The sequence below is a fragment of the Nannobrachium achirus genome, assembly GCF_963921795.1.
Source record: "Nannobrachium achirus genome assembly, chromosome: 6".
Classification (NCBI taxonomy): Eukaryota; Metazoa; Chordata; class Actinopteri; order Myctophiformes; family Myctophidae; genus Nannobrachium; species Nannobrachium achirus.
The window spans coordinates 26,511,045-26,534,984 of record NC_137815.1 but is presented as its reverse complement, the minus strand read 5'-3'; the positions used below and the strand labels follow the sequence as shown (position 1 = coordinate 26,534,984).

The 23,940-nt window shown below is 42.8% G+C and overlaps 3 protein-coding genes across 3 annotated transcripts; all 3 read right to left on the bottom strand.

Moving 5' to 3' along the window:
* Positions 1–2,282: 2,282 nt before the first annotated feature.
* LOC308286951 (FUN14 domain-containing protein 1-like) lies at positions 2,283–2,735 on the bottom strand (the record flags this gene model as incomplete). Its single annotated transcript, XM_080728073.1, has 1 exon — positions 2,283–2,735. One exon carries the CDS (start codon positions 2,733–2,735, stop codon positions 2,283–2,285), a length of 453 nt encoding a protein of 150 aa, XP_080584199.1.
* Positions 2,736–5,516: 2,781 nt separating this feature from the next.
* On the bottom strand, positions 5,517–5,798 carry LOC308286795 (cytochrome b-c1 complex subunit 6, mitochondrial-like; the record flags this gene model as incomplete). The annotated part of the gene is made up of 1 exon (XM_080727921.1): positions 5,517–5,798. The coding sequence occupies one exon, from the start codon at positions 5,796–5,798 to the stop codon at positions 5,517–5,519; it is 282 nt and encodes a 93-aa protein (XP_080584047.1).
* Positions 5,799–10,212: 4,414 nt separating this feature from the next.
* LOC308286950 (deoxyribonuclease-1-like) lies at positions 10,213–23,168 on the bottom strand (the record flags this gene model as incomplete). Its single annotated transcript, XM_080728072.1, has 9 exons — positions 10,213–10,382; positions 15,427–15,502; positions 16,652–16,748; positions 17,986–18,143; positions 19,801–19,913; positions 20,913–21,025; positions 21,928–22,014; positions 22,496–22,584; positions 23,088–23,168. 9 exons carry the CDS (start codon positions 23,166–23,168, stop codon positions 10,213–10,215), a joined length of 984 nt encoding a protein of 327 aa, XP_080584198.1.
* Between the last annotated feature and the right edge of the window lie 772 nt (positions 23,169–23,940).

Genomic DNA, 23,940 nt, shown 5'->3' with positions numbered 1-23,940 from the left:
ACTCGCAGACTCTTCAGTTCTTTCCAGTCACAACAGGAATATGACAATTAGTCACCAGACTCCATGCAACACCTGCTGGTACAATCAGTGCCAGACACTGTTGCTATTTTCCTTTTTAATTCATGATTCTTTTGAAAAGATGTTTAATTTGTCTGTACATTAAATGTAAAACAAAAGCAATACTTTTCAATGGAATTTCAATTTTTAAATGTTGTTTTTATAATATTTTTTAATTCTTTGTAGGACACCAAGATAAAACGATTGCAGGAGGATGGAAACTCAACTTGTCTATCTTTTGTCATTTGGGTTATTTTTTATTTTATTTATTTTTTTGTTTTATTTTGCGACACAAATCGCAGTTGAAGAGTGATATGTTTTGGTTAAAACATTTTTTTTCTTTTTTGTTATTAAAAGCTTAAATAGTTATATTCTGACAGTAATCATCGCAATAAAGTTCTTTAATGAACAGAAAATACATTTTCAGGTGGGTTGCCAATTTCAGCTCATTTATCAGCGTGTTCCACTTCCAATTATGTCTGCACACTTCGTTGTGTCAAGACTTCCAATTTCATTTGTTTATCCTGTATCCTGTATGAGTTCTCTCTCTTATAAAATTGGTATCCAGACCTTAAAATGTATTTTCTGTTTATTAAATGGCTGGAGAGACGTGAAGACCGCTGTTGCTGAACAAACACTTGCAATTGCAGTGATTACAATCAGAACATAGAGCTGTTTACTCTTTAAAAATCACACCCAGGGTGAAGTGAGCGGTGCCATTTATGAGTCAATTTCATTATGAGTCTCACGAAGCTTGGCCAATGTGACCCTGGGCGCACAACAAACTTTGGACACACGGACAAAGCCAGATAGGAGCGGTTCCCCCTCAACAAAAATACTAAAGCATAACAAAACAAATCAAAAATCACTTGATCATGATTGTGCTTGATATATCAGACACCTGGGCTATATATGCGGTGGGGCTGCCCATATAGCACAAGGATCCTCAACGTGGGGTCTGTGGACCCCCAGGGGTCCTTGATGGGGTTCCAGGGGTTCCCCCTGCTAAATGATGTCCGGAACCAAATGGACCCTTTGTACAGCTGGAGGTCACGGTTCGATTCCCCGGCCGAGTCAAAGGCTATAGAAATGGGACCCTTGGCCCTCAGCATCAAGGGTTGGACTGGGGGTGAAGTCCCTGTGACATACAGTACTAGCATGGTGTCCATGGTGGTGTTCTTGTACATCACATCTGGCAGGGTGTACTTAGAGTTCAATTAACAGTGAGGATCTTACACAAATTGGGGTCCAAAAGATAAAGATTCCATCAAATGAGGGTCAGTGGCCTAATGCATATAAAAGTGGGGGTTCCTTGAAATTAAAAACGATATACTGAAACACCAATCTACACTCTTAAAATCCTTGTTGCTTGTTTAACTCAGAGAGGGTATGAATGAAACAAATTGAACCATTTGGTTCCATTTGTATGCTCTCTGAGTTCGGACGGCAGAGAAGCAGTATGCATGTTTCACAGAGGAGATGGGGCAGCCGCCAGCGCATGCTCCTCCCGAGTTGTGGGGGAACCGGGTTGGGGTCAAACATCTGGCGACATGTGTCTCCTCCCCTGCTCTCTGCACTCCTGTTCCTGTATCTCTGCATTTTCTGGACGGAACTTTCAAAAAAGGAATTGCATGTTCCCTGAGCTCTTCTCATTAGAAGAGGTGCCATTGACATGTTTTGAGAACAAACGTACAAGCTTCATTTGAGGTCTCAGAAACAAGTGATTCTGAGCTTTTTCTTTGATATGCATCAGGCCAAGGATCCCCATTTTCTATCATTTGTTTTTATATCCGGGACCCCGATCCACACTGTACAATCCTCAGTGAACCAAATGTACACCCGTAGAACCCCTCCTCGAGGATCCCCGTCATTGAGAACCAACCAACCTCTCTCCAAGACGCGACCTTTCGTTTGCCAACGGGTCTGAGCTGAACCGGAGCTGTGTTTACTTGGACCGCGCGGAGGTGCCGAAAGTCAGGGGATGAAGATTTACGATTCTGTTCCTGCTGTGACATAACTCGGACGGCGCTGAGTCGGCTCAAGAGGACTTTGCAACGCTCGACACGGCGACTATCTCGCTTTAGCTCGCTCGGCGGTGTCTCACATGGCTCAAGTCCGCTTGAGACGGCGCGCCTCCGTCACCGAAAACAAGCGCTCCCTTACATCTCACACCCATCCACGCCCCCACCATTGTGCTCGGACCAGTTGGGAAACCGCACACGCCTCTAAGACGAGAGGCCGAGCAGGAAGCCTCCGACGAAGCCGGTGGTGATCACGATGGTGTCCTTGTCGTCCACGTAGGAGCGGAGCTCGGGGCCGACCTTGCTGACGTCCGCCTGCACCTTCTTCCAGTCCACGTGGACGTAGCTGTTCCACTTGGCCACCTGGAGCAGCAGGAGGCCTCCACCCGCGGCCGTGGCCGTCACCCTGCCGTACTTCTGGAGCAGGAACCCCACGCACCACCCGCTGGAGCCGCCGAAGGCTATCTGCTTGAGGTGCAGGTAGCGGTCCGGCGGTCCGGACTTGCTCTTCACGATGTGGCTCCACCACCGCTGATGCTGCTCCTGCTCCTCTATGGGGGCTATAACATTCTTGATGCAGTCTTGCAAGTCAGGAGACTTGATGTCCTCTTGCAGGTCTTCTGGAGACTTGATGTCCTCTTGCAGTTCTTGAGACATTGCGATGTCGGCAGTGAGTCTTCTTCCTTCTCGTTCTACGGTCCAACCGTGCGTCTTTAAACTTGACGGTTCTGCGCGTCGACACGTCATGGATGACTTTGATGACGCCACTGGCTCCTAATTCCCGTGATTGGCTGTTGTCGGGAGTTGATTTAACCTTCAGCTTGCAACAGTTCCCAACATGGCTATTATTAGGTGAACGTGAGTAGCGGTGCAAATTGTATTCTTTAACCACTCAAACCCTATGAAGGGCTATACTAGACCCTGTGGATTCATTCTGGTAGAACCATTATGTTTTTGAAGCGGTGAAAGCCGCTTCCAAGGAGTGGCTTTGTCTGTCCCGTACATGTCCCGTGCATGCAGAATTGAGGATTGGTCAAGCTTCACATGACAATTTGGCCCTCCAGACAAAATCATTCATTCATTCAGAATTCATAAAAATATAGAACTAAAGCACATAGAAAGTATAGATCTAGAACACAGATTTCATAGCTCTAGAACACAAAAATTCACCGCTTCACTTCGAACCAAGGTTTGATTTTTCTTACTGTATGTTGTTCACCTCTTGCTCATCTGAATATCATAAGGTTAAGATGACCGGGCACAGGCCTGGAAGCTGGAATGCATTAAGGTACAGCTAGGTCCCATGACACTTGCAAGTTCCTCTCATATTAACTAGGGTCTCTCCCTATTGTATACAAAGACGATGTTGTTTGTGACAAAGTGATTTCACAATGTCTTGTGGGTGCGAACATGGCTGATGAGGCCGATCCTCGCACGGACTGTCCGGTTGCAGGGCATGTTATAGTTGGGGGTCGGCTGGGTGAAAGGGAGAAACAGGCTCTGGTCTTTCGGAGCTGTCGCTTCAGTTTGGCTTCCTGGATGCGGCGCTTTTCATACTCTGCTACACCATGCTTAGTCTAGTGCAGGGGTTCCCAAACTTTTTTGTCTCAGGGCACCCCATAAATATTTTTTTAATCCGAGGCACCCCTACATTATAATTTTCACTCCCAGCACCTTATATTTATAGCATATCATCGTTGTCGGGTGGAAACCTTGTATGTCCAAAACCGTTCCTTTTGTATTTATCATCTAAAACATTTACTAAACTAGTGAAAACAGCAGATCTACAAGCACACAACGCCTCGCGATGCGAGGCGTTGTGTGCTTGTAGATCGGCTGTTTTCACTAGTTTTGTGCGACAGTCTTGATGAAGCAGGGCTTCATTTGAAAAACTTGGAAATACAAGGTTTCTGCCCGACAATTTTAGTGATTATGTTGTGTGGAAAACGTTGAGATAATAGCCATTTTGGTTAGAACTGACTGAAAATAACTTTGTACTTCAAGTTTAAAATGATACTAAATATTTTTTGCAAGTGTCCAAATAAATTCCAAATATTATCGAATTATCTCGCGGCACCCCTGGACTGACCCGTCACCCACTTTGAAAACCCCTGGTCTAGTGTAACGTGGACAGTCTATGCCGGCAGATGGGCGGGGATACACAACCCGGCGAATCTCACCGGGACTGGCGGACCGGGAGTCTCCGGCCAATAGCATGTGTTCTCCTCCCCCCCCCCCCCCCCCCCCCCTGCTCAGCGCAGAAAACGCTGCTGCGTCATGACGTCAACAAATTCGGTGCGACGCCTCCACTCTGATTGGTTAGGGAAATTCTACACTTCCTACAACAGTGATTTTAACGCGATCGCCCAGGCTTTATTTTTCTACCGATCGCCAAAATAAAGGCTGGGTTTCCAAGGCTACACCATGCTTGACTGCTGAGAGCCAATCGGAGCGGTGTTGGGCATCGGCCTCCCGAATCTAGTACAGCTTTTGAGACTGGCCTTTAGGGTGTCCTTATAGCGTTTCCGCTGGCCACCACTATTTTCACTGTTATTGATCTTTTTGAGAAGTGCAAACTGCTCCATTTCTCTTTGTGTGTTTTAGTACGGAATGTATTCACCAAATGTATTAGTACGGATCAGATCCGTGCTCATATATATAAAGTAACCTCGCGTCACCAGACTTTCCTCCTCCAGCCTGGTATTTGTTCTAAACTGGTGTGATCCGGTTTAGGGCGTGGCCTAAACAGAGGCGGAAACAAGAAGCGGTGTTGCTTTGTTTTGGTCCCCCCTGTTTGTTACGAGTTGGACTGAAAGATGGATATACCAAACAAACGTTTCCAAAATGAGTAAAACGTACACCGCATCAAAGGTTTTTTTCTTTTTTTCGTTTATTTGATCAACTCACAGTAGCAAACATTTATACAAGTCTTACATCCACAAAAGCATAAGAACAGCAGCACTGTTTGAGGTGATCAAAAGGAATAGGCTGAAGCTATAAAGCTTATGAATGCCTATCCTACATATTCATGGTTTAGGATACAGTAATAATAGTTTATTGTGTAGGCACCGCTCACTTTGCACTGGTTTTATTTTTTTATTTAAAAAAAAATCTTAATGTTGGGGGTAAATGTCTAAATTGCATTACAGCAACGCATTGATTTTAAAAAGAAAATATACATTGTGATTTTTACTTTTTAATATTAGATTTTGAAAAGCATTTTGAATAATATTCAAAATGCTTTTCAAAATCTTAAATATTATTTAAGATTTTTTAAAAGCAAGTAATCCAGTACTTTTTAAGTATAAATTTGACACAACTTTTATATAGGTTACTGACCAGGCGGTATCTACACTTGACTCCAGTACTGGGGTTCTACTTTGTCCACCATTGGGCAACAACAAAGCACTGGAATGAAAGAGGACATGGATATGGAGTTCATTTCAGCTTGTGGAAGAGCTTGCCTGCCACACAGTGGTCACGCGCATGCAGAAAGTCCATCAGTTCTTCAGTGCAGTCCTCCAGCGTGTGGGACCTGGAGCTCACCCGGTCTGCACACGTCTGCAGACGATCCTTCAGGTGGGCACAGTGCTGAGTCAGCTCACACTTGGCCCGCACCGCTTCCATGGGGTCCACCAGTTCCTCTTCTTCTTCATCTTCATCCTCATCCTCATCTTCCTCTGGCTCGCCGTAAGCGATTGTTCTGTTTTCGAAGCCCATTTTCACGGCACAAAAACCCAGAGGTGTGTTAACTGAAGAATTTGCCAAGAAGGAATCATTCTGATCGACATGTCTACCGAATTCTAATATAGACAGACTCAGAGTGCTGATGTCATCATGACATCACAGATAACATGGCAAGTGCGTCACCGCCAAAGCAATGCCCCTTCTTGAGGGGCATGCCATTTGTAACCCTTAACACAGGGGTCTAGTGTCCTTATTCTGAGAACTATAGCCAAAAATAGCATTTCACAATGTTTCCCAAATATGGAGATGACTGACATCATATAAGTCTGACATCATTGACCAAATGAGACTGAAACGGTATGTCCATATGTGGTCATTCCAAGATATGGGCTTAATATCGATGACATCAGAGATCTCCATATATGGGCATAAGACGGCAAGACGGACTGTCGGGTGGAAACCTTATATGTCCCAAACAGTTAGACAGTTTTGGATTCAAATTCCAAAATAGCAAAAGTAGCAGATCTACAAGCCCAAAATGCGTCGCTTGCAGATCTGCTACTTTTGGTGTTCTTGTGTGACGCAGTAGTATGATCAAGTAGGGCGTTAATTTACGAGAAAACTAAAAAGAATGTGCAGATGAGGGGTTTCTGCCCGACAGCAATGAAATGCTAACGTACTAACTACCGAGTTATACCCATTGTACCCATTGTCACAGTACCAGGACCCTGGGTCACACCTATGTCACACCTGCATTCGGACTGATATTCCCATATATGGAGATCTCTGTATGGGTCAGTCCTTGTGAAAAATGATTCACACGTTAGGTCACAGTAACATGCTCATATATTGTGGTGGACAAAATTCATATAAAAGTTGAGAAGCTTTGGAGGGAGATGCAAGTCTATTTCTGCTGTGATGAGATCTACAATAAAGTATGACGTTTGATTCCTGACATTAAGTCCTGCATCTTCCTGATCTGTTTAACTTCCATTGCAATATAGAGACCATTCGAAATTTTCAGGCTGCAAAGGCCTGAATATCATACAAAAAGAAACATTCACACACAGTCCCATCTCGTCAGGGTGATGGTGATGAGTCATCAAGTGACATCGATGAATGCTATCAAGGACTGACATCACATTCCTTTATAAGTGCAGAGAAACCAAACTGCTGTCTGGACATTGAACCCGATTCCCAGTGATAAGTCTATGATAGCTAGCTACTGGTTGGCAGTGTGATCATTTTCAGTCTCTTGGTGTGCTAGTTCCCTGTTAGTATTGACGTGGCCAAATATGGGGTGTACATTGTCGTACACTTGGAGGCAAACGGTACTGAGAGTGTTTCAATAAGAAGTCACTAGGTTGAGTTTCTGAGCGTTTGTTTATTTAACGAACATAGCAAAAGTGTGTGATCTGTCTCATGACAGCTGGGGCTGTCAATGAGAGAAAGCACATATGTCCGGGCCAGTTGAGTCTAGGGACAGCGCGTGTGGCGCTGTCTCAAGAGAATGACCCGGCATAGTGTACGTCCGGGTGCTCCAGTGTAGTGAAGCACCCCGAATAGGAGAAAGATACAGGTATACAGTATATTGGCTGGCCCTGCCCCTTAAGCATAAGGGGATGTAGCAGTATAAAATGGGGTGAAACCATACAAACAGGTTTCGTTACATACATTGATTGGTCATTGCACATGCACAACATACAGTACATGATAATTACAAGGAAACAGAGTGTGGTCGTGGTCAAACAAGTTACAGTCTGATCCTCTGGCTTTGAAGGTTTTGTGCGTGCGTGCGTGCGTGGCGTGCGTGTGTGTGTGTGTGTGTACGTGCCCCCAGTTCCTCAGGGTGATACAGCGTCTGTGTTAAACCAGTCTAACAGAGCCTGGGTGCAGGCCTCGTCATTAGAGTGACCACGCAGGTTTCTGGTAGTTTCCAGGAGTCACTGTATAAGATGTGTGTGCATAAGCTCAAGTATGTATGACCTTATCCTAGATCAAACCAGAAAGGCGGAGTGCAGCAGAAGTATCTCTCTGACTGGACAGTTATACCATATTGTACTGTGTAATATAATTGGTCGAACTGATGTATAGTTACATAAATTTACTGCCCTAACAGTATCCTATATTGTACTTCATTAGGATTCTTCAAAGGACGTTTCTGCTTCCGTGTGCCTGAGAGTTTATCTGGGTCCACCTACCCAGACTGTAACTTATCTGACGACATACTTGCAACGTTTGGGGTTTCTTGTCGAAATTTCTTTATAATAATATCGCAATTTCAAGGTTTTGCTGCCTGCCAGCTGAGAAAAGAACAACATTTCGGACTCAGAGTCATCCTGTGGGTGGATAATCCTAAATGAGCCACCTTACGACAGGGACCAGCTAGGCCTCCAATGAACCACCTTACGACAGGAACCAGACCTTTAACCATACCTCCGGAGCCTCTACCTCTGTGAACCCCCTGACCGAGAGGGCACGTCCTGATAAGCCAAACGCCGATAAGGCAAACGCTGATAAGCCAAACTCACTGCATTCACCACGGCTACGTAACCTGAGGAACATAACGTGTTCTAATCACAGGAACGGATCGTTGAGGAATCCTCCCCTTCTCCCCTTACTTAAGTACAAATTTGAGGTATATAACATTTTACTTTTACCCACTCCACTACATTTATTTGAAAACTTTAGTTATACAGTACTTGTTACTTTGTAGAAATAAATGATTATATTATAAAACACACATTAATCCACTTTAGCTCTATTTTATACTTAGGCTATTTGAAAATAGCCGCTCACATCGCGTCACGTCGCCCCTGTTGGTTGTGTTTAGTTTTACAGTTAAATTCTACAGAGATTATTCACTGTAGGTCAAATATCACAACCGGTGAACCAATGATGTCTTTGCAACGCTTACTTTATTTATTTGTCACTACAGAACAAAGATTCATTCCGTTTTTAAGTATACAATCAGCAGATACAATTAAAAACATGTGAACATGAGAATGCATTATGCTTTGCTTCCCTGGTGCATTTAGAGTTAAAGCCAGTGCTTAATTCGAGGGGGAACATCAAACATGTTCCCCAACCTCTTTGATTGGATCCGGGACCTTCCCTGTCAATGTAAATAGTGCTGTTTGCTCACTTATGTTTTCATCCTTACAAATAGAGACCTTTTTGGCCGCTGCATTTTTCTTTAATTTATATTTTCATGGTTTTGTACAATTTCCTGTTATCTTTCTGATGTGGTGCTTCATAGGTGACAGTGACACACAATAGACATGCCAGTTATTCAGATTGATCATTCCAAATTGATAAATTGACTACCGCGTTCTGATGGGCCACATGTGCCAAATGTTGCTGCTAATGTTATACTGAGTGGGTAAAAAAAGAAAAAGAAAAGAAAGAACAACAAACAAGTAAATTGGGCACGCGCAACAGTATACACGCGCAGACCAGGATCCGGCACCTATTCATTGACAAATTAAGCAGTGGTTAAGACGTCAGTGTAGCAGCACTTAGCTCTGGTATATTTTAATTCCTGAGTGTTTAAATTATTACTGGACCTGAAGTCTGTTTTTACCCACCACACCATTAAAAAAGGAAAACATTTCAAAAGTAGTAGTACTATTACAAATACTATGACACTACTAGTACTACTAATACTACGACATAACTAGTACTTGTACTACTAATACTACTAACACTACTAACACTACTAACACTACTAACACTACTAATACTTCTGAAGTACTAAATATTGTTTTGTTTCAGTCCACACTCATTTCAACCTTTAAAGAGTTATAAGGTCATGGAAAAAGCTCTTAAATCCATATTTTGGTAAATTAATGCCCTTCTTGGTCACACTACAGCATCATACAAAAGCATCAAAAGTTGCAGATCTACAAGCTCGAAATATGGCACAAAGGGACACGTTTTGAGCTTGTAGATCTGTTACTTTTGAATCTGAATCCTGAAAAGTAACAGTTTTGGAGAGAGACCATATCGTCGTTGTCGGGTGAAAACCTTGTATGTCCAAAACCGTTCGTTTTGCATTTATCATTTTAAAAATGATTCAAACTAATGAAAACAGCCGATCTACAAAGACAACGCCTCGCACCGCGAGGCATTGTGTGCTTGTAGATCTTCTGTTTTCACTAGTTTTGTGCGACGGCATTGTATGATGAAGCAGGCTTTACTTTGCGAAAGTACGGACACATTTTAAACTTGGAGATACAAGGTTTCTGCCCGACAACGACGATATACAACAACAACAATAACAACAACAACAATAATATGCCACCGCGTCGGTGGCATATCAACCTGTCGGGCTCCTATCACTCGATAATGACCGCTGAGCGAGATGTTATCCCTTACTTATCCATATCTACTTGGTCCAGATTGTTCTACTTGTGGTTCCAGATGTTCTACTGGAGGTCCAGATGTTCTACTTGTGACCCAGCTGTTGCTTGGCCACCTTCATCCTCAGCATCTGGATCTCCAGGTTCAGCTTCTCTCTCTCCAACAGAAGATTTTCTCTCTTCAGCATCACCAGCTCCTCAGGGACCATCACAGAGCGACCCACCGAGACCCCCGCGTCCAAGGAGCCCTCCGCACCTGGACCCACAGAGAGAGAGGTGACATTAAATTTAGGCCTAACATTATTTAACGCTTTAACTATTGAAAAATAGCAGATATACAAGCTCACAGCGCGGCACCGAGTGCCGCGCTGCGAGCTTGTAGATCTGCTATTTTTGAAAAAGTCGTGAAAATGTGTGCAAAACTTTGAACATATGTATTTTTAGAGCGAATGTTTGTAACTCAAATTTTGCTTCTAGGTGGTCCCTGGAACTAGATATTTTGAGAACTACTGACATATAGTAGTCTCTCAAGAACAGACTAACTGAGCTCCATTTAAGTGAAAAGGACCTTTTCTTTGACGATGGCTGGCCAGATTGCTGACATAGAAACATAGGTTTTTCAAAAAGTCTTTTCAAAAAGGATTCAAAAGACACTTATAGAATCGGGTCAAAATTCTAATTTTCACGATTTTTCAAAAATAGCAGATCTACAAGCTCGCAGCTGTGAGCTTGTATATCTGCTATTTTTCAATAGTTAAAGCATTCAATAATCCTAGGCCTTAATGGGTTAAACGGGAGCGTGTTGATATTGCGACATAGCATCTGTTCGACGGTCCATTCTTTCGACGTGAGTGCATGTTAACCTGGTGAAAAGCTAACCTCCTGTCCTGACGTGGGTGAATGTAACCTCTATGCCTAAACCTAACCCAAACCATAACCCTAACCTCAGTAACCGTGAGGCGGGTGAGTAGATAACCTGCCGACACTGGTTGTCGAAAGAATGAACCATCGAAAGAGCGAGATTTACCCCATTTCAACAAGCACAGGGGATTTCACTCCAGTAATAGTCCAGTTCCATTTGTCCAAAAAGTAAGGTTCGTTCAAATTTTATGGAAATTAGGAAAGCTATACATTTTTTTAGTATAACAAATCAGAAAATCCATGATTCCATTTGCACTGAAGCCAATATGGTGGCCATTTTGGACTTTGAAAAATGAGAACCTTTGAATATTCTTTTTTCAATGTCTCGACTTCTAGAATATGTAGGATCATGATTGGTGATCCACAAATGGGTCCCGACCCAGTGCTTGGGAAACAGTGATATAGACAGTTTCAACACACTTTTTGAACTTTTTGTAACCAAGCCTCGCACACATACAAGACAGACGATGAGAAAGCAGCCTCAAAAACCTTACGTTTTACTCAAAAAGGAGCATCATAGTTGGTGGACAGGTAGATAATCTGTGTAGTTCACCCCAAAAAAGATTATTTTCCTATTGATCACTCACACCATGGAGACTTGACTTCAATGATATTTTTAGTTTTTTTTTGTCACATTTCTAAGTCAATAATTTGATAACAATAAATCCGGATGGGGACCCAAATGCATTTGGGTCTCCATCCGGAATCAATGGGGGTAAACTTTAATTTTATTTATTTTTTTAAACTTAAAGGTTTTTGCGACAAATACAAACAAATATTATTGAACTCAAGTCTCCATGGCGTGAGGAATCAATAGAAAACAAAGTCATTTTGGGTGTGAACTACTCTTTCACATGTAGGGCAGATTGGGTTCAGGGCATTTCCATCAGCAGTGAAGATGGCTCTAAGATAAAACTGACACAGTGCCTCACTGTACGAAACGAAGCAAGCTGAACAGGTTGCCCTTCTTAATCAGATCCCAACATGGTCATAAACTTTGTTTAACTCTCATTAACACACACTAACCGAGAAGAGATAAAAGCATGGATAACATAATCCAGGTCCCCGAGTGTTAAAATAGGCTTACGTTTTGCTATGGTTCTTAACTGATAAAAACTACTGCTCACTAAACTGGAAAGGGGAGTGAGGGTTACTACACATAACTGAACCTGCCTTTAGGAGGCAGGGTTGAAAAGAAACCAAGTTCTTCACCAAAATACAGCAGCAAAATGGCATAGCATGTAGCATGGACATACTGTATGTAGGCCTAACTACAACTCAAACAGCACTGCAAAGCACGGCACTCATACACACCCTACTTAAAAATACACACGCACGCATGCAGGCCATTTATACATTTATGCACACACAGGAAGGCAAAGCTTGAAAACATACACAGACACACACACGCACGCACGCACGCACGCACGCACGCACGCACGCACGCAAGGCTATAGCAGCAACAGACATAAAAAGGTAGACGCCTCACGCCTCTTCCGGCTCTTTGGTACCCGTCTCGCCTTGGTGAATTCTTCTGTGTGCGTAACAGACAACAAGGTCGGTAGGCAAATCAGAGGCAGGTTTGAATGGAAAAGTCCCGGAAAAGACGCGTTGTGATTGGCCAGTAGTTTTTTTGAGTGGCAGCCTGCCCTCGACACTTCCTCTTTTGTGCCTATCAAGTTGGACGGGTCGCTCCAATCAACTGCAGCGGTGGACGAGGTATCTAGCTTTTTATATCTGTGATAGCAGCAACCAACATGAGGCCCTGCTAATACCTGCACTGCTTACTTCAACAGCTGGGGGGCTCTTGCTGGATTTAATGCTGGTCCTCTACTTCAGCACCCTGTAGACAATATGCCTTCCGGTGTGTTCCAAGATTTCTAGCGGAAGTCTGCGTTTAACGGACGTTACGTCATGCGGTGCGGGTCTGTTTACATTCCCCAGCGAAAAAACTAAAATAGATTGTAGCTCTTAACTCACTCTTAATAGGTGTAACATTGCTTGAATCCAATGTTTTTGTTTGTATATTGTTTATTGCGAGTGCAACCGACGGAGCAGGAGACGTAGACCAGAGTTAATTTCGTGCAGGGAATACGTTTGCAGGAACACCGCACCGTGAAAAAAATACAGCTTCCGGTGAAATTCCTACATCGGAAGTTGAACGCTTTCTGCCTTCTATTGTCACCAGGCTTTTCTCTTCGGAGATGAGTAAAGGCCCATTCCCACTGGGCCAGATAACAGATATCTGGAGATATTTCTCCAGATATTTTTCCATTCAAAGTGGATGGTAGATACAGATAAAAAAAATATATACCACAGATATTTGCCACAGATACTTTTATCTGTGGCAAAACATTTTTTTATCTGTATCTACCATCCACTTTTCATGGAGAAATATCTGGAGAAATATCTCCAGATATCTGTTATCTGGCCCAGTGGGAATGGGCCTTAAGCCTGGCTACGCGAGGCTACTACTTCAGTGGTTCTTTTTTTTTTTGGGGGGGGGGGGGGGGGGGGTCCAGATGATTAACTTAATGTGCAACATTGTTTTCTCTCTCAACAGTAAACAAACCAACATAAAGTGTATAAAGGTAACCTGCACATTTCTAAGGTGACACTTTCGAAGTGACCCAGTTAAAATATGATTATTTTGGGGGTCGCGGCCTGATAAGGTTGAGAACCACTGCCTATTTAAGGGGGGGGGGGGGACAATCAAATTCATGGATATGTTTTAGTTGTTGTCACATTGATAGGCTAATAATAAAAGTGTCTGGTCATTGACAGTGTTGGGCAAGTTACTTTAAAAAAGTAACTTATCACTTTACTAGTTACTGCTCTGAAAAAGTAACTAGTTACGTTACTAGTTACTAAATTATAAAAGTAACTAGTTACTAGTTACCTTACTTTACTTTAAAAAAATATAAATCAAAACGAAGCATTCTGGAAAAGGTCAGTTACACCTTTTTTTCTTTCTTTTTTTAGGGGGCTTCAATTAATGACCTTATAAAGAGAAAAGACAACTCCCTGTCATTGTAGCAATTATGCATAGAAATGCAGTGGAACAATAAAGCTAAAGATATGTTTAGAAATGTTGACAGGCATATATTCATTGTAGCCTTTTTCAAACCAAGTTGTGCACTTATCGTAGTGCTGTGCAACACTGACTAGTTCTCTGAAGGCAACAGACTCAAAGGTTGTGATGGAAAGCATCATTGATCAAGCATGTTTCATATCTAGCTTGCACTTGCATTACGTGGCTTGGCAATCAATCTGTTTGGTTCACTCTGGGTGACATGCTGTGGCGATTTTGGTGGAGTAGATTTTAGCGCCATTTATCTCCACGAAGTTAAATTATGTTTCCAAGTTGCAAAGCTGTTGTTGTCCCGAGCTCTCTCCAGCATTTGGATGACATGAGTACTCTATCCTCTCCGTCTCTCTTCACCGTTGACCGTTCATGTGAATGTGTGTGCGTTGGCTTTCAGTTGTTTGTGTATTTTTTAAGACCTGCCCAAGGCCGTCTCTGATTGGCTTAGCCTGGTGTCTTAACCTAGGTCAACCAATCATCGCTCCTGATCAGCGCATCATGTTAGTGTGCGAGGCCAGGCACGTCTTTCACTTGACTGTGAGAGTTACCACAGGCACAGTCAGACAGTTTATGACAGGCAGCAGACAGGGAGGCTCCGCTGCCGCTCTGAATCTCCTCTCCGCTGCGGAGAGAAACAGTTAATTTGGACCACAGAAAGTAACAAGTAACTAGCCACTTTACACCACAGTAACTAGAACGGCGTTCCTGAATGGGAAAGGTAACGAGTTACGTTATTAGTTACCGAGAAAAGTAGTTTTGTTACGTAACGCTGTTACAAGTAACAACGTTCTTCCCAACACTGGTCATTGATAGGCTAATAATCTGATGAGTGTCTGGTTATTGATAGGCTAATAATCTGATAAGTGTCTGGTCATTGAAAGGCTAATAATCTGATGAGTGTCTGGTCATTGATAAGATAATAATCTGATAAGTGTCTGGTCATTGATAGGCCAATAATCTGATAAGTGTCTGGTCATTGATAGGCTAATAATCCGATGAGTGTCTGGTCATTGATAGGCCAATAATCTGATGAGTGTCTGGTCATTGATAGGCTAATAATCTGATGAGTGTCTGGTCATTGATAGGCCAATAATCTGATGAGGGTCTGGTCATTGATAGGCTAATAATCTGATGAGTGTCTGGTCATTGATAGGCCAATAATCTGATAAGTGTCTGGTCATTGATAGGCTAATAATCTGGTGAGTGTCTGGTCATTGATAGGCTAATAATCTGATGAGTGTCTGGTCATTGATAGGCTAATAATATTGATGATATTGATAATATTGATCATTACCATCATCTTTGGATGTGTTGTCTTCTCTGCATTTCAGCTCCACCTCCACTGGGTAATGATCACTGACCTTCAGAGCCTTATGGATGGAGGAGAGATGGATGGATGGATGAATGGATGGATGGATGGATGGATGGGTGGGTGGGTGGGTGGGTGGGTGGGTGGAGGGATGGATAAGGGATTGATAATTCATTATTCATTGATTGGTTGATTCATTCATTCATTCATTCAATTACCCGTGATTAAGAAATTATATCAAACACATTTAAAACCGTGCTGAAGGTCTGCACTCTACAGATTTGTACATCGGCGCTGTCGCCATCTTCATATTTTCTTTGTTATTTTCATTGATAGATCAGTGCTATTGAACAGCCTTTACATCTGTGTAAGTTTTTAAAAGCTCTCAAACCTCCACATGTGTACACGCCATGTCTTACACACCTGATCCTGGGTCACAACCGGGGCGAGAGCGACACGACGTGAACAATGAAGTCTCATTAAAATACATTTGTTTCAATGAGACCAATGTTACTCAATTAAGAGTAATCAAAACAATGTAATACTCAAGTAAAGTAGGCCTAGAGATCCTAGGAATCTGTACTTAAATACACTACTCAAGTACATTTACTCCATTACTGTACACCGCTTCACTGCCTGCCACTGGTTCAAGCTACGTCACAACACAATGACCGACGTTCCATATGAGGACAGTAATTCAATGTCCGATGCTACCGCCGCTCCATATGAGGACAGTAATTCAATAACCGATGCTACAGACGCTCCATATGAGGACAGTAATTCAATAACCGATGCTACCGACGCTCCATATGAGGACAGTAATTCAATGTCCGATGCTACCGACGCTCCATATGAGGACAGTAATTCAATGTCCGATGCTACCGACGCCCCATATGAGGACAGTAATTCAATGTCCGATGCTACCGACGCTCCATATGAGGACAGTAATTCAATGTCCGATGCTACCGACGACCCATATGAGGACAGTAATTCAATGTCCGATGCTACCGACACCCCATATGAGGACAGTAATTCAATGTCCGATGCTACCGACGCCCCATATGAGGACAGTAATTCAATAACCGATTCTACCGACGCTCCATATGAGGACAGTAATTTGCGTGTCGCAGGCAGTGTGGTTGAGCTGTGAGTCTGTAAGCTGTTTTTACAGACTTCAGGATAGTGGTAGGGCAGGCTATATTCTACACACCTGTTCTTGGGTCAGTCTGTAAGCTTTCTGGAAGTTGAAGGGTTTGGCAGAGTTTGGTACGATGGCCTCCAGCATGTCATCTCCATACACCACTATCCTGTAGGGGATATTATATAAAATATATGGTCATTGGGTCTTCAACGTTTTCAGTCCAAGGACCGCTTAGTCGAGAGAGAGATAAAGCAGGGACCCCCACAACCTGTTCATGGATTCTAGTTTCATTGTTTGATAGCACAATGACAGCAAAATCATCAATGTATTTTGGATTCACCAAACCTCTTTGCCGAAAAAGCCGATCTACAAGCTCACATCGCCTTTTGAACGTGTAGATCTGCTATTTTTGGCTAAAGTTCTCAGAATATGGACACTAGGGTTCAAGTGGTTAATATAAAAAAGGAGAACAAGGTTTCTATCACACAAAGATTTGGAGGAGCCCCCATAGTAAATCTGAGGATCCCCTAGGGGTCCCGGACCCCCTGTTGAAGACCCTTGCCATAGCATATAAAGTAAACCTAACCCTATATTATAAACATGTCATCTCCATGGACCACTAGATGCTCCACAAAATGGACCGTCATAGATGGTGGACAATGAGATAATCAGTTTGTTTAAGGGCTTTGTCTTTTCTTTTACATGTAGGGCAGGTTGGGTTCAGGGCATTTCCATCAGCAGTGAAGATGGCTCCAAGATAACATGTAAAACTGACACAGTGCCTCACTGTAAACGAAGCAAGCTGAACAGGTTGCCCGTCTTAATCAGATCCCAACATACACTTTGTTTAACTCTCATTAACAAGCATGACATATTCATCGCAATATTCCACCATATCCCAAGACTCCCTCACCAGTTAGAGTTCACAGTTTGAATGAATGTAGGATTATGAACAGTATGTCACTGTATCAAGTGAGGGGACCAACTGACATTGATTTTGAATATTTAATTTGAAAAGAAACTCATTTATAGTGTGGTCGTTCTTCATGTTACATGTCATAGGTCAGGTGTGGTCATTTAACATCAAGGGCCCTATTGTAATGGCGGTATTGGGCGCAGCGCTAAGGAGATTCCGTCTATCCACTAACGTTTTGGAAGCGTGAATATTTATCATTTGGTTATTATGACATCTGCGCTGTGGTTCATTGTGCGCTCAGCGGCTGAAGAATTATTCATGGGCGTGTTTCGGCCAGTACAATACTTTAGTCCACCAATCAAGGTCGCGGCTGTCATTCCCTTTAAGAGCGTTATACTCACGTCATTCGAGACGGACCACTCGACGTCATAGGTATGGTGTCTACATGGTATTACCTGTCATATGTGTGGTGTCTACATGGTATTACCTGTCATAAGTGTGGTCATTCTTCGTGCTAGCGGTGGTGTCCACATCGTCCGCTATCAGCCAGTGGAAGTTCTTGTTGCTACGGATCCGGATGTCCTTCATGTCCTTCTTGGAGACGTAGGAACCGTCAGCGTTGAAGTCACCCAGGATCATCACGTTCTGCAACATGGAACATAGAACCTTAACATGTTCTACAACATAGAACCTCAACCTTAAATGTTCTACAAGACTGCCTGCCTAGATACATTCCAAACCTTATAATGCAGACCTGCTCGACGTGCCTAATATGACATATAAAAAATATGGTGAAGCAGCTTTCTGCTTCTACGGACCGACAGCCTGGAATAAACTCCTACTACACCTAAGACAGGCAGCCTCTGTGGATAGCTTTAAAGCACAGCTCAAGACCTATTTCTTTACTCTTGCTTTTAGCTGAATTTTTACATTGCTGTGCTATTGTCCACACTGTTTTAAAATGTTTAAAATGTTTTATGTTTTTATTATTTCTTTCATTTTCTTCTCTGTAAAGCGCTTTGAGCTGCATTTCATGTCATGAAAGGTGCTATACAAATAAAGTTTTATTATTATTATTATTACAACATAGAACCTTAACATGTCCTACAACATAGAACCTTAACATGTTCTACAACATAGAACCTTAACATGTTCTACAACACAGAACCACAGAACATTTTCTGTGGATCTCGAACGGGAGTTTATTCCACAGTTTGGGGGCTTGGAATGGTCCAGGACAACTAAAGAAAGACTAAAGAACGACTAAAGGACGACTAAAGTGCGACTAAGGGTCGATTCACACTCTAATAAAGATCCTAACTAATTTCGGTTCGGGAGGGCTCCCCGACCCGAAATTATTTAAGTTCGGGGGGAGTCCATTCATACTTTCTTAACGGCTTGTGCCGAAGTCGCTTGTACATATTGGAGGTCCATGGCATGACAACGTTTGTGGCCGATACATGAGCGTTGCAGGGCGGATACATATCTGACTGGCCCTCGCGCTGCACGCTGAATGACTGGAGGTCCAGTGAGTTGCAGCTCCAGCAGGCAGCAGCACAAGTGACAGGGTCTCTACTCTCTCTCTCACTCAATCTCACAAACGCTCGAGCAGACGAGCACTGTCGAAAACATCTACAAGCTCACATTATAGACGTGCCGCCTCTCTTGCTGCATGCATGTCATCACACAGTCACAACTCGTCGTGGAAAACCTATCAACACGGAACCCTAGCAAAGTTGTGTTTAAGCTCTTCTTTTCTCTTTAAAACGGTCGGCGACTAGTGAGACATGCAGCAAAAGCTGTGTGTGTGTGTGTGTGTGTGTGTGTGTGTGTGTGTGTGTGTGTGTGTGTGTGTGTGTGTGTGTGTGTGTGTGTGTGTGTGTCGCGCGCGCGCCTCCCAGTCCATCACTCTCGTCTCCAGCCAGAGTGAGAACCAGCTGGCAATGAATCCGCTCTGCGGCGCTCAATACACGGCCACACAAGCATTTGGAAGTCGGCGTGTCTCCCTTCCAAACGACCGCTGTTTCCTTGGATTCACAGCCGAGAATATGAACTTGAAGCCAGGCTGAATGAATGAGAAGACACCGCTGAGTACCGAAATTAAGTCGGGAGGTCACAACAGTTCGGCAGCACCGCAGGGCCGAGTTTAGTCGGTTGGCGACCCCCGAACCGGGGAGACGACGACCCATATTTGGGTTTGGACAGTGCCAAACCGTAATAAGTTAGGCTCCTTATTAGACTCTGAATCGACCCTAAAGAAAGCATACAGTTTGTAAGGTAAAGAGTAAAAGGCTGTCCTTACGTCCGTCTTCCATTTCTTCTTGATGTCCATGAAGACATCGTAAAGTTCGTCCAACTCCTCCTCAGAGTCCTCTGGTTTGGTGTGGATCGGGATGAGGACCAGGTCCTTCAGCACTGAGGACAGACAGACAGACACACACCGGGATGAGGACCAGGTCCTTCAGCACTGAGGACAGACACACAGACAGACTCTGGTTTGGTGTGGATCGGGATGAGGACCAGGTCCTTCAGCACTGAGGACAGACACACAGACACACAGATATGTGGTGGCATTTGAAAGCACACATACCGCACACTGAAGCTGTGTATCTGTAGCTCGAACCTGGATAGTTCGAGCGGCGGGATTACATACAAAGTGAATGCAAAGACGAGACGACGCGCAACATTAGCATTGATGTTCCGTGTCCGGAGACACAGAGATGTTTTGGGTGTTTGGTTTTTGGGACTCCCTTTTTTCCAGACGTTTCACCTTGATTCTGATGTGACATAATTATCTTTTCCAACGCTGACCAGCGTGACCAAAGTGAAGCGATTGAAGCGACCAGAAACAAAGAAATAGCTTCAGGTTTGAACGCAGCTTAAAACTGGGCGATATTAGGAAAACCTTTGATGCTTTATTTACATTTTCCAACAATGGTTGAAGGGGTCTTCAACAGGGGGTCCGGGACCCCTAGGGGGTCCTCAGAGTTACTACAGGGGGGCCACCAAATCCTTGTGTGATAGGATAATTATTTTAAATGAACAACTTGAACCCTCGCATCCCTATTCTGAGGAGAACTTTAGCCCAAAATAGCAGATAAACAAGCTGCGAGGCATTGAGAGAGCTTGTAGATCGGCTATTTTTGGCACATAGGTTTGGTGTAGAGGTAAAAAAGAGCAGAGTGAAAGGTCAAGTTTACAAAATATCTGCGATTTAAGTGGTTAAATGTCTGAAAAAACACATTAACACAAATCCAACATCGACTGATGACAGTGCTGTCAAACAAGTCTATGAATCTACCTATGAAGAGGGGGTCCGTGCTTCATCTCTCTCTCTCAGCTAAGGGGTCTGTGGCCTGAAAACGTTGAAGACCCCTGGTATAGTGTATAGTGTACAGTATATATAGTACATACCAGTACAGTGACATGTGAAGCGGAGGATGTAGGGGTCTCGAGCGAACACGTCCTCTTTGGAGGTTTTCTCATCATCATACTGATAGGAGCCAATCAGATCCACCAGGTCATCCCTACACACACACACACACACACACACACACACACACACACACACACACACACACACACACACACACACACACACACACACACACACACACACACACACACACATGCACACACACGCACCACTTAGATGTTATTATAAAGTAATACTAGTAAGACACCCTAAGGGTGAGAAGCCATAGTCATATTCAATCATAACAATAAAAATGTTATATGATGCATCATGCTGCATCATATGATGCAAAATGCATCACTAGTCATGCTGAAATACTAAAATATCTCAAAACACAGATTGAACACAAAGAATAACTAAATAATAAAGGATTGTGTTGATCGTGTCCCAAACAACATAAAAATAAGATCTGATTGTCCCAGAGGTCAGCAAAATACCAAAAGTCCAAGGGCCGCAAGCTAAAAATGACGGACCTATTCTGGACGTTTAGACAAGGATTTAGTCAAAACATTAAGGAAACACAGAAAACAGACACATTTACATCTATAAGGCCAAACCTCATTGAACAAAAAGATTGTCATGGAATGATTAATGATGAAAAGTTACAAAATTAGGCTTTGTTCACAACATGTGGATGTTTAATAGTACTACTGTAATATCAATCACACTTTCTTGTGCTGGTGCAAATAATAACATACCTGTGCTCCCTAAAATAATGATTTGGAAACAAACATAACTTGTTCCTATACTTTTTTGGTTTCCGGCTAGATTCCAAATCTAGAAACAGGCTTGTTTTTTTTGTATGACCATGACGGACTGCACAGGCATGCTGCAGGGCCGCATGCGGCCCACGGGCCACAGGTTGAATACCGCTGGTTTAGGATACCATACAGTATTATGATGTAATATTAGGGTTAGGGTTTAGGATAACATACAGTATAATCTAACATTTACCTGTACAGGAACATAAACTGCTCCTTGTATCGAGTCCTTCCCAGACGAGAGGAAATCTTCAGAGTGTAGTGATGTTTCCTATTGGCTCTGACAGACACACAGACAGACAGACAGACAGACAGACAGACAGACAGACAGACAGACAGACAGACACACAGACACACAGACATAAAGATGAATAGATTCAAGATTAAACTTCAGGCCCCATAGGAATAACTATAACCTGGTTTGTGTTATGAATATCTTACAACAATATTATAAAGTAAGACTAGGGCTGTCACGATTATGACATTTGTCACTCAAATAATTGCTATTAACGATTTAATTGTGTTTTCGTTGTTGACGATTACATTCCTCTTTGGCTTGTAGGCGTTGAAGTTGCACAAAGCACATGGTAATTATAACACATAACCTAAATATACAAAATAATGACTGACATATTTGACAACTTTATACTTAAAAAAGTACATTGATAGTGGAAATAGACGATCTACAAGCTCACACCGCGTGTAGGCAGGCAGGCAGGCAGGTAGGTAGACAGACAGACAGACAGACAGACATGTCTCACCTGTTCAGAGCTTCCAGGAGGGTTTTTATGGACTCTCCACTGACATCCACCACCTCCAGGATCACTATGATGTCATAACGACTGATTATCTGAAGGGACGACAGAGTGGATATATTATAACTGTGTTGATGGATGGATGGATGGATGGATGGATGGCTAAACTAACCTCTTAAAAAAATAGAAGATATATATTTACTATGAGCTTGTCCAGTAGATCTATGAAAAAGGACAAACTTTGAAACCCTTTTCTTCATGGTATATGCTGGCACAATAACAAATTCAGTGGGCCAGCAGTGGCTCAGTCTTAGAGAAACCGTCATTAGAATACAGAGGGTTCCCAGTTCGAAAGTTAGTGTTGAAGTGTCCTTGAGCAAGACTCTGAACCCCTAACTGCTCCTGATGAGCAGGTTAGTGCCTTGCATGGTTTCCTCCGCCATCGGTGTGTGAACGAATGTGTGTGAATGGGTTGAATGTAATTAATGTGTGTGAATGGGTGAATGTAATGCACAATCTATGTAAAGCGCCTTGGATAAAGACTCTATATATATGCACCATTTATGGATGGATGGATGGAGGTAGGGGTGTGGCTTACCTTAACCAGAATACTCAGAACATCAGGATCAGAAACCTTTTTCAATCCAAACTTCTGGATGTTGAATGAAGCTACCTTCATACTTCTGAAACAACATGAATGAATGAATAAATGAATGAATGAATGAATGAACAAAAATATGAATGAATGAATGAATGAATGAATGAACAATAATATGAATGAATGTATGAATGAATGTATGAATGAATGAATGAATGAATGAACAATAATATGAATGAATGAACATATGTATGTATGAATGAATGGATGTATGTATGTATGTATGTATGAATGACTGAATGAATGAATGAATGTATGACTGACTGAATGAATGAATGAATTAATGTATGAATGAATGAATGAATGAATGAACAATAATATGAATGAATGAACATATGAAGGTATGTATGTATGTATGTATGTATGTATGTATGTATGTATGTATGAATGAATGATGAATGAATGAATGAACAATAATATGAATGAATGAACATATGTATGTATGTATGAATGAATGAATGAATGAATGAATGAATGAATGAACGTATGAACGTATGAATGAATGAAAGAGCAGAGGGGGGTGGCCGTAGACTCGCGGAGAGATTCGCCATAGACTCGCGGAGAGATTCGCCGTAGACTCGCGGAGAGATTCGCCGCGCGCCCATCTGCCTACACAGCTCAGAGTGGGTAGGGCCTAAAATGTATGCTAACTAATCGGGCCGGGTAGGGCCTCAGGCTGGCACAGTTAGGGCCGGGCCTTAATTTTCAGGCCTGTTGAGAACTCTAGCGTATTGTCCAAGACTATCGGAAAGAGGAAGTTGATTAAGATATTTTCAAATATGTATTGTATTGT